Source organism: Branchiostoma lanceolatum, chromosome 9 (assembly GCF_035083965.1).
Source record: "Branchiostoma lanceolatum isolate klBraLanc5 chromosome 9, klBraLanc5.hap2, whole genome shotgun sequence".
Lineage (NCBI taxonomy): Eukaryota > Metazoa > Chordata > Leptocardii > Amphioxiformes > Branchiostomatidae > Branchiostoma > Branchiostoma lanceolatum.
The window spans coordinates 19,154,191-19,171,627 of record NC_089730.1 but is presented as its reverse complement, the minus strand read 5'-3'; the positions used below and the strand labels follow the sequence as shown (position 1 = coordinate 19,171,627).

At 43.3% G+C, this 17,437-nt stretch overlaps 1 protein-coding gene across 2 annotated transcripts; it reads right to left on the bottom strand.

The window, feature by feature from the left end:
• Positions 1-7,885: 7,885 nt before the first annotated feature.
• Positions 7,886-17,409, bottom strand: LOC136441751 (dual specificity protein phosphatase 12-like). Of its 2 annotated transcripts, none has more exons than XM_066438202.1 (7): positions 17,295-17,409; positions 16,305-16,609; positions 15,638-15,751; positions 14,248-14,366; positions 11,479-11,584; positions 10,751-10,934; positions 7,886-10,397 (listed from the first exon to the last, which is right to left on the bottom strand). In XM_066438202.1, exons 2-7 carry the CDS (start codon positions 16,559-16,561, stop codon positions 10,236-10,238), a joined length of 942 nt encoding a protein of 313 aa, XP_066294299.1. In that variant the 5' UTR covers positions 16,562-16,609; positions 17,295-17,409; the 3' UTR covers positions 7,886-10,235. The 2 variants fall into 2 exon arrangements, with proteins under 2 accessions (XP_066294299.1, XP_066294300.1); XM_066438203.1 differs by having other exon boundaries at positions 16,305-16,636; positions 17,295-17,402.
• Positions 17,410-17,437: the final 28 nt, after the last annotated feature.

Below are 17,437 nucleotides of genomic sequence, written 5' to 3'. Positions count from 1 at the left end.
CTGAAGGTACCTCCAAGGTGAGTTTCTATCACCGAATATATCAACACACTTGCTCGCTTAGATATTCTGCAAATTTCCTTGTTAGTATATATTTTGTCAGTCCTGCATTTACAATGCAGCTCAAGCTATTTAGATTTATCCCATTCTTTTTAGTTCAATTTTTTTTCAACCGAAAACCGTGATATTATATTGATTTGTTTATTGATTGATACAATCACAGTACATTGTAGCACTTGAGGGTGCTGAATTATGTACGTACAAGGGTCAAAAACGTGCAGTTTATAACAATAGTAAAACTATCAGCAATGCGTAAAATAAACACAAAATAAACACGACTATAGTAACATAATGACAGTTCATGACAGCTTTTACACGTGATAACGTTTTTTGTCAAAATGTATCCTATTATTTCACTATATGATGATTTGTAAATACCTCTAGTATATTAATGGCATAGCACCCCTTAATCCCATTAATTCATTATAAGAGATAATTGAAGTAGCTTTGCAAATAGAAGTTATCCCAACTATCCTGTTTGCTGACAAGAATTATTTTCAGAACTAAATAAATGAAATAAATAATCAAGTCTCACAATGCTGCAGTCTACCCTTTCAGCATTTGTTTTAAATTTCACTTTAAAGAGTGCGGTAAGAATCCTGGTGAATTTTACAGGACATTGTTGAAGGCTATGCCGTTAGCCCGTGCTCGCTCAGACTGTGTTGTTTGATTAATGATATATTTTTCTATAGTTCGAGTGGCTTTTACCCAGATCGTGGAATTGCTGTATGTACTTTCGTTCAGTTTTACATACACACGGGTGTCCCGGTTAGCTTCTGCGCATGCCCAATTCCTCTATTTCTGAATTATTCCCAGCCTTTAACAGCCCCGACATTCGATATTGGGCGACCCTGATAAAACTGTTGTCTTTCTGCTTCAAAGAATATTCCCAGTGGCTGTATCGTACACTTCACAATAAGAAAGGACTTGGCACTTGTTTTCTGCTAAGAAGTTCAATCAGTCGTTCGAGATTTAATTTGCTAAGGGTTTAAGTGGAAAAGATTATTTTTGTAAATAATCAATGAATGATAACGAATTTTGTGTTTCATGACTAAATATCGCCATGCTCGTCTAAGCTCCGGGCAAAAATAGAATTGGTCTCTGCGCATGCCCAGTTCCTCTATCTCTTAATCAAACGTTTAAAAGCTTCGACACTTGACTGGGGGCAATTCAGGTCAACTTCGTTGTGTATTCCCAGTGGCTATATTGTACACATGATGACAATAAGGAGTTGTTGTTGTTGTTGTTGTTTTGCTGAGAAGTTCATACTCGTCGAAAATCTTCTAATGATTTTACTTTTAGCGGATAAGGCAAATGACGAACAATGATTTAAATGGTGAATAATGATTAAGTTGGGGTTTCATGAATAAAAATCGCAATATTCACGGGCTGAAAAAGACTCCATAATACCCTCAGCTGAAATCAATCAGTTTCAAAAGGCCTGCACTGCTGCATTCTGCTTTCACAATGCTGCACGTTGGACAACAGACTTAACTTATTTTTCGTAGCAGTGGAAATGTCGCACATTGATTAGGTTGGTGGCGTCGCGTGGCGTAATGGTAGGGTATTTTGCCCAGAACCTAGAGGTCCTGGGTTCGAATCCTCTGATATGCGCCGACGTTGTGTCCTTGGGAAAGGCACTTTGTTTACACGAATTTCCTCACTTCGCTCGGTTAGGGACGTCCCTCGGATAGGCCGTTCAATAGAGGCCCTGTGTTTTAAGGAAAGCCCCACCTCGAGCACGTTAAAGAATGTAGACTTGTAATCGGATAGAGTAGGGGTCCTTCTCGGTGTGAATGGATCAAACAAATCTGCCCTGATATAAACCTAGTAGGCTGCGTAATGAGGATACGCAACGAGCTTGTATATACACAATATATATTCCGAAAATATATACTTTTTATGTGGCTAGTGGTACATTGAGTATTGACAAAGATATGTTATTGATGATGATGCGGCCTTTGGGCTCATTTAGGGGTATAACATTATTTTCTTAATTTTCTTCCCTGGAGTTTGGAAAGAAAAGTGTGGTATGAATCCTGTACAGCGATCGAAAACTGTTGTTTAATGATATTTGTATGATATTTCTATAGTACAAGAGCACTCAACCGATGGATCGATTCCGATAGTGGCTTTTACACAGATTACATTTTACACATGTGACAAAAGGCTCGGATTGGTTGGTTTCTTCGCATGCCCTTTGCCTCCATTTCTGAATGATCCATTTAACAGCCTCGACATTTGACTTGGCACTATTAGGGTAAAACATTTATTTTCATATCCACTTCATGATAAAAATGAGTTGTTGTTTTTTGCTAAGGAGTTCATATATATTATATATCCGTTCCAGATTTTCCAAGGGTTGTAGCGGAAAATATTGATTTTGTGAATAATGAATGATAAATTTCATGTTTCATGTTTAAACATTGTCATGCGCGTCTAGGCTCTGGGCTAAAATAGAATGGTTTCTGCGCATGCCCAGTTCCTCCATTTCTGAATCAACCCTTTAACAGCCTCGATATTTTACAGGGGGCAATTCGGGTAAAACAGTTGTCTTTCTACTACATTGTCTATTTCAAGTGGCTATGTTAAAGTTGTACATATCAATTTGTGCTACTTTCAAGACGTTCAAATTCGTTCTTCATCTTCAGTTTCTTCATGAGGATTTTTAGTGGAAATGATGATTTCCTGTGGCCTATCTAGCTAATTAAAAAAAAAAACGTCATGGATATGAATTAAGAGTCGCTATTGGCCCCAACAATCACTAATGCTTCATCTTTCAATCTTTCAGGTTCCGTCACTGGCGATGATGAATTACATTATTTCATTCTGACTCTTGGCGGGGACGCGGGGAAAGGCGAGGGGTCGGCCTGACACCTGGCGGATCCAGAGCGACCTGCCGCGCTGGGCAAGAACTCTGTAGTGTAGAACATTGTATAGGTTCATAGTCCACCCAGACACTGCTTAGTATGTCCTTAATCTGTAGTGGCAGGCTTTACTAGATCTTTAGGGTGTCGTAGAAAGCCTGAAATGGCTGGCTCAAAGTTGTCCCTTTTTCTCCTCTTCCTCCTTGCGTTTGACCCATCTCAGGCCGGTCAGTCCTGCCTTGGCCTCTGTGAGATCAAGCGTACTGAGTATTGCCGTAATCGCGGGGGAATCAGTATTAACACAGAAGGCAGCAATCTGCCTTGCGCCACGTGCAACACGACCGGGCAGACCGACGAGAATCAGCTCGGGTGCCTTCCAGCCACTCTGAAGAAGCTGCAAGTGGCGGGGCACTCCGACAGAAACGGCGACCTGAAAACCCTGCCCCGTCTTGGCGAGCTCCACACACTGATTCTCGGGCCCGGAAGCATCCACACAGTTGGAAGAGGAGCTTTTGAATCTGTGCCTAACGTCTTGGCACTATCCATGGGCAAGAATGCGATCAAAGCCGTTGGAAGCTGGTTTGGCGGGCTCGCCAAGCTAGAACAGCTCGCCCTGTCTTGGAATGGGATCGAAGAAATCAAGGAGAATGCTCTTCAGCCACTGGTGCGGCTGGAGTATCTTGATCTGAGGCACAACCGGCTGCGTGCTGTGGAAGAGCGGCACTTCGCGAGCCTGACCAACCTCAAGTATCTGCACCTGAGCTACAACAACATCTCACACATCGCTGGGAGGCCATTCAACCGTCTGTCTCGGCTATACACCCTCAACCTGGATCACAACAAGCTGTCATCTCTCAGCACCGAATGGCTCCAAGGCTTGTCCGCTACAAGTGTCCGCCTCAACGACAACCTGATATCGACCATCACCTCGGCGGTCCTCGCTACCTTGGTCCAAAGGTTTCTCGATCTTCAGAAGAATCCTTTCCGTTGCACCTGTGCACTGGTAAGCTTTGGGTCTCTGGGCAGTGGTGTCCGCGATCGAGAAGAACTGCAGTGCAGCTACCCGCCTAGCCTCTCGGAGAGAAAGATCGCCGACGTGCCGAGGGGAGAGATGCCGTGCCCGTCACCTACCGCCAAGATATCACGTCAAGATCACGGAGCCACTCTCGTGTGTGAGGTCTTCTGGGAGAAGCAGCCAGAGATCAGGTGGTTGGATCCAGGTGGGAGGGCCGTTGGAGAAAGAGAGTCATGTGGCGGCGCGATAACCACACGCCTGGAGCACGAGTATCCCACCACCCAGTCTCCTGAACGAGGAACGGCGCACTCACCAGACGACCCCGGCCTACCCTACATCGGCAAGTCCACCGCCACCCTCCGCATGAGCCAGCAGGCTTACCGGTGCTGGACGGAGGGCAATTTCCGGTGCGACGTGCGGTCTGCAGCAGGCAACGTCTTTGCGGATCTCCCACTGACCACGTCAAGTCAGGAAAACCAACCAGACCAGAGGCAAGAACACACCGTCATGCCGGCCGCCTTTACCACAACACCTGCCCGACGGAACGCAAGGATGACAGAAAGGATCGTCAAAGCCACGGACAAGAACACCCGTCAGGATGGCACCACCCCAGCAGCTGATAAGGCACAACGGCAAACCGTGATGGCAGCAGGCTCCACCTCAAAACCTACCCGGCAGAACGGAAGGATGACAGAAGACATCAGCAAAACAACAGACAAGAACGCGCAGCAAGACGGCACCACTCCAGCAGCTGAAACGAAGCAATCATGGCAAATCGTGATGATGATATTCATGGGCATCATCGCCGCAGTCGTGGCTCTGTTGGTTCTGGAAAGGGCAGGGGCCAAGTGCTACAAGAAGCTACGCCCTCAGCGTCACGGCTTACAAGGCAATGCTGCAGGTGCTATCGGAGGCATACCGCTGCAAAACATCCAGCCACCGGCCGCAGCCCCCACGACTGGGAACCCGCTGCCTCCCAACCTCACCTACGATGACATCCCGGACGACACACCCATCACTCCGTATGCGGAAACGTCCCGTTTGGATAACCCCGTGTATGGCGCAGACGTGACGGGACCAGGAGGTGCCACATCGATCCCAGGCCCTCGTCCCCGATCCAACAGGCCCCCCAAGTCCAGGGCCTCGTCACAGCCACAAGGCTCGGGCACAACTCGGCCGAAGAATGCCCCAGTTCCACCTCCACGACCCGACAGGCCAGCCGACTTCAGCGACTCGAACTACTACCCACCAAGCACGGAGACGACTCAAGCAGCGAAGATCCCGGATCCACTTCCTCGAACCAACAGATACGCCAACTCCAGCGTCTCCTCACAACCACAAGGCTTGGAGATGCCCCAGGCCCGGAGAATCCCGGATCCTCTTCCACGTACCAACAGATACGTCAACTCCAACGTCTCCTCACAACCACATGGTAGGAGAATGGCTACTCTGCCACGACGCCTGCCCTCCTCGGTCCCGCGAGGCTTGGGGATGGACGAAGAAGAGGACGTCGAGGGTCCCAACATTTACTTCGATCTGAACGGCCCACCACGTGCACGCCAGTCCGGCACGAAGATGCGCCCAGCAGAAGACGTCCCAGCTCCTCTTCCACGCACCAACAGATACGTCAACTCCAACGTCTCCTCACAAGCGCAAAGTAGGAGAATGGCTACTCTGCCACGACGCCTGCCCTCCTCGGTCCCGCGAGGCTTGGGGAAGGACGAAGACCATGACCTGAACGGCCCACCACGTGCACGCCAGTCTGGCTCAAGGATGCGACCAGCAGAAGACGTCCCGGATCCACTCCCTAGAACCAACAGATACGTCAACTCCAACGTCTCCTCACAAGCACAAGGCCTGGAGATGTCCCAGGCACGGAGAATTCCTGATCCTCTTCCACGCACTCACACCTACGTCAACTCTAACGTCAGCTCACAAGCACAAGGCTCGCACATGCCTCAAACAGAAGCCGTCCCGGATCCGCTTCCACGGACACACGCGTACGTCAACTCAAACGTCTCCTCACAACCAAGAGGCTCGGAGATGCCGAAACAGATGCCACCGCCCGGGGCCTCACCGCACCACCAAGAAGAGGAAGTCGAGGGTCCCAACATCTACCTAGACCTGAACGGCCCAGGACGCCCCGTAACTTTTTGGGCCCCGTAACTTGTCATACATGGCAGGCCTAGCTCCATCCTGTCAGTGACCAAGTGAGTTAGCACACCGTGCTCGAGTCCAGTCAATTTTTTTCAGAACTCCCCTCCATCCCCAAACACATGCATTAAAGCACTAAGCCTTATCGTGTAAAAGGACAATACAATTGTCATCCTAACTTAAAACCAAATCAAGCTTTGAACACTTCAGAATCAATTCGTCTATGTTTCAGGCTTTCAAAAACCAAGGGCAGTTTTCAGAAAATAATCTGTTAAAATACGACAGTCTAAACATCTATAATATAAACCTATTCCTAACAAGTGTGTATCAATTTGACACTGTGCGAAATCTGTACTCGTTACATTAACAAACATCTGGCTTCACATGTAATAAAAGAAAAACCCCGTTACCAGTGGCATACGTATATACAACCAAGCTAGGAGAGGAAACCTCGCATGGCATTGGACTATGAGTATGGACACCGATTCTGTTTTGATGTTTGAACTGAATAATATACTTTATTTAGCAGTATACATGAAGTGTTTGTATGTTCTCAGTGACTATAGAAAGACATGAGTTCGATTCCCATTTTGATGTTGCAGAATTGCAAAGAAGCTTAGTTGTTTATTTCAGTGGTTGTTCAGGCACTAGACATAAACAGTCATGAGAACAGATGTAGCTGATAGACTTTTATTCAGTATAAACAAGGTTCTTCTTGTGATTATGCCGTACAGACTTGATTCTATTGATGGCTTTGCAATTGAGTGCTTGTGTGTTTGATAATGTATGTCTTGTACAGCTGAAGCAAAAAATTAACGTGCATGTTTTTATGTAACGTTAGTTCTTATTAAGAATTTATGTTTAGAAAAGGGGGCTAAAATTTTTTCTAGAATTTCTTGATGTTCTGGAGACATTAAGTGTGAGAAAGATGTATATCTAAAAGGCAATATGAGACATTGTCTTTTCTAGAGAAGTATTATGTGTTGAGAACATATTGTTAAATGAAGATCTGATAGTGACAAAACTTCTCTTATCGACAATAAAATGGTCAATTTGTGACTTGAATCTGTGGCTCCCAGTTTCATCCATTTAAGGACTTCTAGACAGCAGAGTAGCAAACACCATAATGTGGTCTAAATCTTCCCACATAGGATTCTAAATCAATATTCTACCTGCCCCCCCCCCCCTTCTCCAAAGTGTGACGACTATGAATAAAAGTGAGCAATCAGCCAGTCCAACCCAAGGTCATATCAAAGGTTACCCATCAGTCAGTGCAAGCCAAGGTCAGGTCAAAGGTCAGCCATCAGCGTGTCCAACCCAAGGTCAGGTCAATGGTTAGCTACCAGCTAGTCCAACCCAAGGTCATTATTCAGGTTAAAGGTTAGCCATCAGACAATGCAAGGTCAGGTCAAAGGTTAGTCATCGGTCTATTCGAGATAGAAAGAAAGAGAAAGATCAAGAGAGAGAGGCAAAGAACAACACAGGGACAGAGAGAAGGAAAGAGAATGAGCAACAGAGAGAGAGGGAATGAGCAACAGAGAGACAGAGAGGGAGAGAGGGAAAGAGGACCAGTAACAAAGTTCCATACAGCTAGCATTGCTAGCCTGTCCCAACATATGAAACCTGTCTGTGGTAGTATAATATGGCAGGTGATTTAGTACCACGATTATGATACTGTTTGGACAAATACAACAATCACTGTCAACAGCACACATATGCACAGTTTGAACAATTACCAAAACTGTCTATAAACAGGTACATGTATCATCAAATCATACAGTAACAAAGGACATCTTCGAGATCTGTTGTTTAATATTCAAACTATCACTGACAGTTGTACAGCATGTTGAGGTAATTGAGGCAATGTTAATCTATGGCACATTCATCTACAACATTAACAGTTCATGTTCACACAGATTACAAATACTTACAGCAAGACACATTTTCCACATACTTCACATTCATCGCTGGGTATATACATGGTTGCAAACAACATTCTAATCATCCTTGTCCTCATATTGCGATCAATGTATCTATCCATGGCCTGGGTTTGAGTTGAGTTTAATAGGATCCACAATTAGCAGCTTAACAGCTACTTTTCCTGTGGTCCAGGGGTGTCCCTTTGGCGTAGTGGTCTGTGCTTCTGCTTCTTCACCACATCTGGTTCAAATTCCTTAGACCAGAAGGACTGGGGTTCAAGCCCCAGGTACATGTAGGACACCTCTGGACAAGAGGCGCATCGAGTCATACCAAAGACTTTATAAGAATGGTACATACTTCTGAAACAGTATGGAAGTTAAACACACTTCACTGCTAGTGGACTAGCCCCCTGCTACAGTGATTGCACCACAGTGTGGCCCAGGGCTATGAAACGGAGATGGGCACCGCCCTATACATCAATAATGGTGTGGGAGGATTTTAACTTTAACTTCCTGTGGTCCATTCAAAAACATGATGGTGAAAGACATACAACCAGTGCTCCCTGCACCAGTAGCCGGTGACTATCACAAAGGGTTAGCTCTGCTGACAATTCAGGGCATAGAATCACATACTGGAATATTTTGAAATTAAAGTGAGTTAACTATTTGGATACAATAAACCTACTAGTACTAACTATAGATACTGCAAATTCGTAATTTTTTTTTGCAGCAACTTGAATTTTGCAGTAAAAGGGAAAAAGAATTTTTTTTCATTATATCAACTTATAATTCATAAGTTTGCTGTTGAAACAATTCTGTAGTGGAGTAGTAACACATTTGACCTGCATATTCATGATGTGGTGGAGAGATCATCATGAAAATAGAACCTCCCCAAACATTTCAAGATTTAGAGTACACTGTAACATAGCGTGCGTCTTTCCTATCACGACCGGCAGAAAATTAGCTCTTTGAGCTTGACTGATTTGCAATTGCAATCCGATCTCTTTCCATAAAATGTGTAACACTTGTGTGCAGGCCGTCACATGTTCAAGGCTCGAAACATTTTTTTTCTGCAATATTACCTGTAACATCACGTTTTCCTGCTCTACTCAATCAATCATTTTTTTTCCCTTTCAGTCTGGGATCTCCCTATGGCTTGTAGGTTCTATTCTACATAAGATTGCCATGTTAGTCTTGGTGGTATACCTTCTTCTGTTAGACAGCAGGGAATGGAAAAAGTCCCAGACATTGAACGACAAACAGACAGCAACATCAATATCAACAAGTTAGCCACATTTTTTTGTTATCGTGAGGAAGATGTACAAAATGTGGGCAATATCTTTAGTCCACATTTTTGGGTCATGTGACTGGAAGTATCAGCCAATCAGCATTCAGAATTCCTTCTGAACCACAGGAAATCATTATAACTTCTATCTACAGTACTTTCCACATTCACTTACAGAATTGCATCCTTTCTGTCATTTAAATTACTAGATACATGGTCTGGCTTCATTCTAGTTTGTTGACACACATGTATTGCATCAACCGTACAACCAGATAAACAAGTTTCTGGGTGTACTACCTAAGTCCACTTTAACACAAAAGAGTTACATGTAAGTCCCTAAAACAGCTGCCGTGTGAGTGTTGCAGGGAAGCTCAGTGGTAGAGAATTCAGCCGGGGCCTTTTGAGCCAAAGGTCTTGGGTTCAATTCCCACTCATCCATCATAACATTTTAAAACATCCTGCTCCTTTTCCCTTGCCGTGACATTCCTGGTATATTAGCTGCCTCCTTTAATTTGTCACAATCGGAAGACATGAATCACATTGTGGCAATCCTGCACAACACTGTGCCTCTTGTTTGTTTGCCAAGCATTGTACTTTTTAAAACTTTTTTTAAAAATTTACTTCAATTTCACCACAAAACAAGGCTCATAAGAGCCACTCACATGTTTTGGGTTACTGTACTGGATTGTGATGACCATATTTGTTCACCTTTGACTTGAGAAGTTATACCCATCACGAGGAAGCTTGTTCCATAACGATGCAGTTCAAGGAAAGAAGCTTTCAGCATGGAACTTCCTCCAAAGAGGTGGAGTATGGAAGAACAAAGGGTGACTTGCTTCCGTGGAAGTGGCAAAGCGTGTCCTTGCTGAGAAAGTCTGGGGTGAAGGTAACACCTTGTAACACCTCACATGCGATCAGCGCCACAGTAACACTGTGATCTACCTGCACACTTTGACAGGAGAGTTGGGGCCGAGGTTTCGGACTTCGTCGATGCGGTTCTTATGGAGCTGGATGGACGGGGTGATCCACGCACCGCACGAACACTGCTCACCTGCCCAGTTAAAGGAGCCCAGTCGTCCGTTGCATTTTGGACACAGCAGCTACGGGTGAAAGAAAAGGAAATGAATACATTGTCAGCATCGCCATGAGGAAGGTGAAAGACAGTCAACGAAATGTCGGCTAGGCAAAAACACCTGGTTGTGTATCAGGGCTGTCTCCAGATTTAGATTTTTCCATCCCATTCATTGTATGGAGCCCATGATGTTAATTTTAATTGCTGAATCTGTTATTTCAAGCTTACAAAAATACATTTTCATCACTTCTATGCCAAGGAATTTGGACAGATATGGGGAATTTTGTTTCGTCCCAACAAGCAAATTTCTGTCCTGGGACGAAGGGACGGGTCCTGGAGACAGCCCTGTTGTATACAAAGATCTTTGTTATCCATCAGCACCTTTCCTTGCACGACCCCGGCCAGAGACTCTGCCATCCAGGTGACCGGTATGACGAAAATGGACGAGCACTGGACGCTCGAGGATCCTCCGTCCCCCGCGCCGCCACGCTTGTACCAGGAGAAGCACGTCTGTCCGCTGCCCGTCTCGTGCTCCATGATGCTGTCGGAACGGAACAGGCTCCTCCTGGGCGTAAACATCAACAACTTTCACTTTCAAGAACTTTCACTTCCAACAACTTTCACTTTCAACAATTTTCACTTACAACAACTTTCACTTTCAAGGACTTTCACTTCCAACAACTTTCACTTTTAGCAACTTTCACTTCCAACAACTTTCACTTTCAACAATTTTCACTTACAACAACTTTCACTTTCAAGGACTTTCACTTCCAACAACTTCCACTTTTAGCAACTTTCACTTCCAACAACTTTCACTTTCAACAATTTTCACTTACAACAACTTTCACTTCCAAGAACTTTCATTTCCAACAACTTTCACTTACAAGAACTTTCATTTTGAAAACAACTTTCACTACAAGAACTTTCATTTTGCAACAACTTACACTTTCAATAACTTAGGTTCAACAGTTCACACTATTATTCCTACAGTTTGTATAAAGACATGGGGATTGGTCAGGAGCACTTTCTCACCCGTTCCCTCATTAAGCCTAACTTCTGAAATGAAAAAGCCCTACATTACTTTAAAGTTTTTTGTTGTCTTCACCCACCTGCACTTCCTACACCTGAACAGTGCTGTGTTGGAGACGTTCCCTGAGGTGTCCGGGCGCTCGTGAGGGTCCGACGCAAACGTGGAGGACTCCACCTGACCTTGCTCTGTAAGAAAACACTCTCAAGGTCATAAGAAGTCAAGGATGTTTCAAAAGCTGCAACTCAAATCTTGCCTTAGACCAAGCTGGTTATGAAAGAAAGAGAAAGAGAATACACGAGAGAAAAAAGTTTAAAGAGATCAAAGAGAAAGAAAAGAACTCATGTGCGAACTTTCTTTTCAAGGGGTTGTGAGGGTCAGGAGTGAAGCTGGACACTTCAAGCTGCCCTTTCTCTGTAACAAAAGGCAGATGTTTGTACACTTACAGTGACAGAAGTGTTCAGGATCTGGAGAGAGATGATCTTGGAAAAGCATTCAGAAAAAACAAAATAAGGAGGATGGTAGAAGAGACACTGACAGCAAAAATAAGTTGAAGAAGATACTATATTATAGATTTAAGCTCTTGATGATTTAATTTCGCAGTAGGGAGAAAATGGAGTGTTAATGCAATGGTTTTTAGTTTGCTGTTGAAACAAGGAGGTAGGCAGGCAAAAGACAGAACAAACATTTTCGCAGTGATCTTAAAGGAAGGCTACACAAAAAATTGAAAAATCCTACAATGTTATGCTTAATATATTCCAAAGTCAAATTCTTACTTCAAGTAGTTTCACATAAGTCCGTCATAGTTTTGGGATTTTCCACCGTTTGCAACTTATGCCGTGCTGTCGCCTTCTCACCTGATAACTATGGTAACTGAACACTGACATCATATAATTCAATCATCAGGTGAAAAATTCGAAACACTGACGTCATATAATTCAATCATCAGGTGAAAAATTTGAAACACTGACGTCATATGATTCAATTATCAGGTGAGAAGGCGTCAGCACGGCATAAGTTGCAAACGGTGGAGGGTTCCAAAACTATGACGGACGTATGTGAAACAAGTTGAAATAAGAATTTGACTTTGGAATATATTAAGCATAGCATAGGATGATTTTCAATTTTTTGTGTAGCTTTCCTTTAAGTTTGTGGAGAAGAGGTTACCATGCATTTACAGTATTACACCTTGAAGAAAAAGACACAACCAAGTGATTTATTCAACCAACGTTTCGGTGACCATCTTTCACCTTCAATTTTTTCTCTGTAACAAAAGGCAGATGTTTGTACAGTGACAGAAGTGTTCAGGATCTGGAGAGAGATGATCTTGGAAAAGCATTCAGAAAAACAAAGATAAGGAAGATGGTAGAAGAGACACTGACAACAAAAATAAGTTGAAGAAGATACTATATTATAGATTTAAGCTCTTGATGATTTAATTTCGCGGTAGGGAGAAAATGGAGTGTTAATGCAATGGTTTTTAGTTTGCTGTTGAAACAAGGAGGTAGGCAGGCAAAAGACAGAACAAACATTTTCGCAGTGATCTTAAGTTTGTGGAGAAGAGGTTACCATGCATTTACAGTATTACACCTTGAAGAAAAAGACACAACCAAGTGATTTATTCAACCAACGTTTCGGTGACCATCTTTCACCTTCAATTTTTTCTCTGTAACAAAAGGCAGATGTTTGTACAGTGACAGAAGTGTTCAGGATCTGGAGAGAGATGATCTTGGAAAAGCATTCAGAAAAACAAAGATAAGGAAGATGGTAGAAGAGACACTGACAACAAAAATAAGTTGAAGAAGATACTATATTATAGATTTAAGCTCTCGATGATTTAATTTCGCGGTAAGGAGGAAATGGAGTGTTTGCGGTGGTTTTTAGTTTGCTGTTGAAACGAGGGGGTAGGCAGGCAGAAGACAGAACAAGCATTTTCGCAGTGGCAAGTTAGCGATGAAGAGGTTACGGTGCATTTACAGTATTACACCTTGAAGAAAAAGACACAACCAAGTGATTTATTCAACCAACGTTTCGGTGACCATCTTTCACCTTCAATTTTGACCGGTTCACAATAACCTACAGCACAGGTGTTGCTGCTTATAGCTGCCCTAAGGAAGGGTACAGATGGTCACCAAACGTCGGTTGAATAAATCACTTGGTTGTGTAAAATGAGTCTTTTTATTCAGTGACTTACCAACCTGATGAAACTATTCACGAATAGGAAGTAATGAACTTGAATCTTTACGACTGGATACATTTTTTACATCCAGCAGCTTTTTTTCGATGAGGAGAAACAAACAAACAAAAACGCTGCCGGACGGGCTTTGGTTTGGTTTGGTTTATTTGCACATATTAAAATCAATTTTACATAATAGAACAAACAAAAAACATGTGCTGGGGGAAGAAAAAAAGCCATAGTGGCTTATACAAGGTCTTCCCCCATCTAAATTAACAAAAATAACATAAATCTAACAATTCATAATATAATTATAGTAGTAAATAATAACAATAACATATCAGACAATAATAATACTAACAAAATACTAACAGAATAGTAATTGGTTCTATATATAAAAAAATCATATGTCAAATCATAGCATAATTCGATAACGAAATGATAGAGATTACAGAGTCCATCGCAGTTAGCAAAATAACAATAATGTAACAATCTATAACATAACTGTAGTAATAAATAATAACAATATCACATCAAACGGGCGCTTGAAACGTCTGAGTTTACAAATGTATTTAATATCCAGTAGTAAAGATTCAATTCTATTCCCCCTTTCCTGACTTGGATGTCTAATGTTCACAAAAGTATTCACAGATGGGAGTATTAGTTACACCTTACCGTGAAACTGCTGTGCCAGGTGCTCCAGTCTGTACTGTTTGAACTCGATGCGACTCTGGTCCACACGACAGCCCATCGACTCGTACAGCATCAGCTGAGACATGAACCCGTCGTTGGGTCTACAGAGGGAGAAAAGATTAGCCTTTTGTTCCTGAGTCCAGTGTCTGTTTTTATTAAATATCATGTCAACAAAAATGTATAAGAATCACTGATGGCACAATAAACAGGCACCAAACCATACAGTTTTGTTCTATCATGACCATCCTTCTAGTACCTGAGTCTACTGTCCTTTTTTTATTTCATATCACATTGAAAAATGTATAGGAATCACTGAAGGTTCAAGGGATGGGAATGGAACCCCTTAAACCATACAGTTTTGTTCCATACTGACCAGCCTCTAGTGCCAGTCAAATGTCTTTTTTTTATTTAATTTTAACATTATGTCAACCAAAATGTATAGGAATCACTGAAGGTACAAGGGATGGGAATTGAACCAGTTTTGTTCCATCATCTGTCTGATCAGTGCTCTTGTGCCATTCTAGCGTTCTTTTTGATTCATACAATCTCAACAAAAATGTATAGGAATCACTGAAGGTACAATGGATGGGAATGGAACCCCTAACTTCCAGTTTAGTTCCATATTGACCAGTCTTCTGCGTGCCAGGGCAGTGTCATATTTTGATTCAACATCATGTCAACCAAAATGTATAGGAATCACTGAGGGCATAGTGGACGGGAATGGAGCCCCTGACCTTCCAGTTTTGTTCCATACTGACTAGTCTTCTAGTGCCAGTCTAGTGTTCTCTTTGATCTATCATCATTGTCAACAAAAATGTATAGGAATTATAGGAAGAAGCGAAGGTACAATGGACCGGAATGGAAACCCTAACCATACAGTTTAGTTCCATATTGACCAGTCTTCTGAGTGCCAAGGCAGTGTCATTTTTTGATTCAACATCATGTCAACCAAAATGTATAGGAATCACTGAGGGCATAGTGGACGGGAATGGAGCCCCTGACCTTCCAGTTTTGTTCCATACTGACCTGACATTTGGAGTTACCAGAAAGGATAGAATCAGAAACGAAGTTAATTATTTGCCAAACTCTGTCCGTTGAGCCCATACTGGCATTAGTTGAAAGAAATCAACTGAGGTGGTTTGGACACCTGCACAGAATGCCAGAGGACAGAGATGTAAAAAGAATCTTCAACTGGACGCCTAAAAAGAAAAGGCCAGCAGGCAGACCAAGAAAGAGGTGGCTAGACCAAATCGTTGAAATTACCAGAAGAGAAGAGCCAAACTTCCAAGCAGTGAAGAAAATGACTGAGGCTTACAACTCACAGGCCATTGGCCATGGACTAAAGGCGTCAGGGTGAGAAGGTGAGACTGACCTGACGTCTGGCTTGACCTGCCTGATGTGCTGCAGGGCCTGGTCACATGACCATCGCTCCGCCTGCATCAGATGCGACGCGACGACGGCCGCACTGCGGGACACTCCCTGCAGGCTGGGTGTGGGGGGTGTAATATTAAGATCAGGGGTTCATCTAAATCAGGAAAGAGGGGCGCTGCACCCCCTTGTTTCAGCCCAGCGCCCCCTTGTTGAATTCAGATTTTATAGTAGCTTAATATCCAGCTAGGATGAAAAGGAGAGGAAGAAGAACATCCAGCATACAGCCTTCACTTAGCATTTGATTCTTCCATAAATACATAGAATTCGCTCCCTCGCCTGTGTGTGCTCCCTCTTATTCAATTTTTATAGAAAAAGATTCATTCTAATCCAGAACTCTAGACAAAGCCTCCTGGCCCTGCCAACCCAAATCAGTTCATACTTATAGGATTTCTACTAGTAGTATGCTGCATCAGGTGCACTCAATGACAAACACACTATGGCCATGGGAAACTCCCTGCTGGTTAGGGGGGCTGAGATATGTCTTAAAATTCTCTCACTCACTCACTCACTCACTCACTCACTCACTCACTCACTCACTCACTCACTCACTCACTCACTCACTCACTCACTCACATACAAACAAACAAACAAACAAACAACAAACCCACCAGTGGACCAGGACCCCTCCCTCCTGCCGTCCCTTCTGGATGAAGCCGCTGCATTCGTCAAACCTGCTCAGCAGGTCTGTGCTCCACTCGTCTGACGCGCGCACAAACTTCTGCTCAAACGATCCGGAATCCACGCCAAGGTCAAGTTCCTCGCTGTCCACGGTCAGGATATACAAGACTCCAGCGGTTGTCAGGGACTCGATGTTGCGAGCATCGTCACGGTTACCCAGATACAGGTTGGGGCCGATGAGGTGCATCTTCAGTCTGGTGAACTCTCAGGTATCTCTACCATCCATGGACGGATGCTGGATTTAACGGATGTAGAAACATAGCTGCATACATGGCATAATGAACACAGTCAACTAGAATAGACAGAAATAGAATTCATATACAGTCAAACCTGGTTGGGCAACCACCTCCAGTCACAAGCCACATCAAAACAGTCCTGTCCATTTTTACATAGTTAACCCCACTTTAGCAACCACCTATCCTCAGCAACCATTTTTCATCAGTCAAGGTTTGACTGTATCACTGACATTTACTCAAATAAAGTGTCAGCATATCTTCTGTTGTTGACTTGGTCAGATGAGGCTTGGAATACAATCAGAATAATGCAATAAGCTTATACAACTGACAGTCAAGTTATAACGTTGATTTTAGGACAAAGAAATTAAAAATGCACAAATATAGATATACTTTACTAGTACCGTTTTCTTTGTTTCCTCCAATGTAATCATATCAAAGCAACTACTTGCATGAAACAAAAGTTGCAAAGATAAATCCACTGTTCAGTTTGGAGTTGTCACTGTTAAAGCGCGCGTCATGATGATAAGATTAACTTAACGTTGACGCAGTAAACAAAGCAACGCGACGCGACGTACAAAGAAATAAATACACAAGGACCAGTTTTAGCAAAGTATTGACATGATTTACCCCCAAAACTAAATGACATAGATCACTGGGTTATAGATCAACAATTCCTATACTCACTAATCTACTTGGATCGTTGTCCGTGATGATTTCTCAGGTTTGAGAAGAAAACACAGTCCAGCGGGTTCCATTTATCATGGGCGCAGCCATCTTGAATTCCCAGCATACCGGGCTAGTCCATTACATCTGAAGGGGAGTTTAAA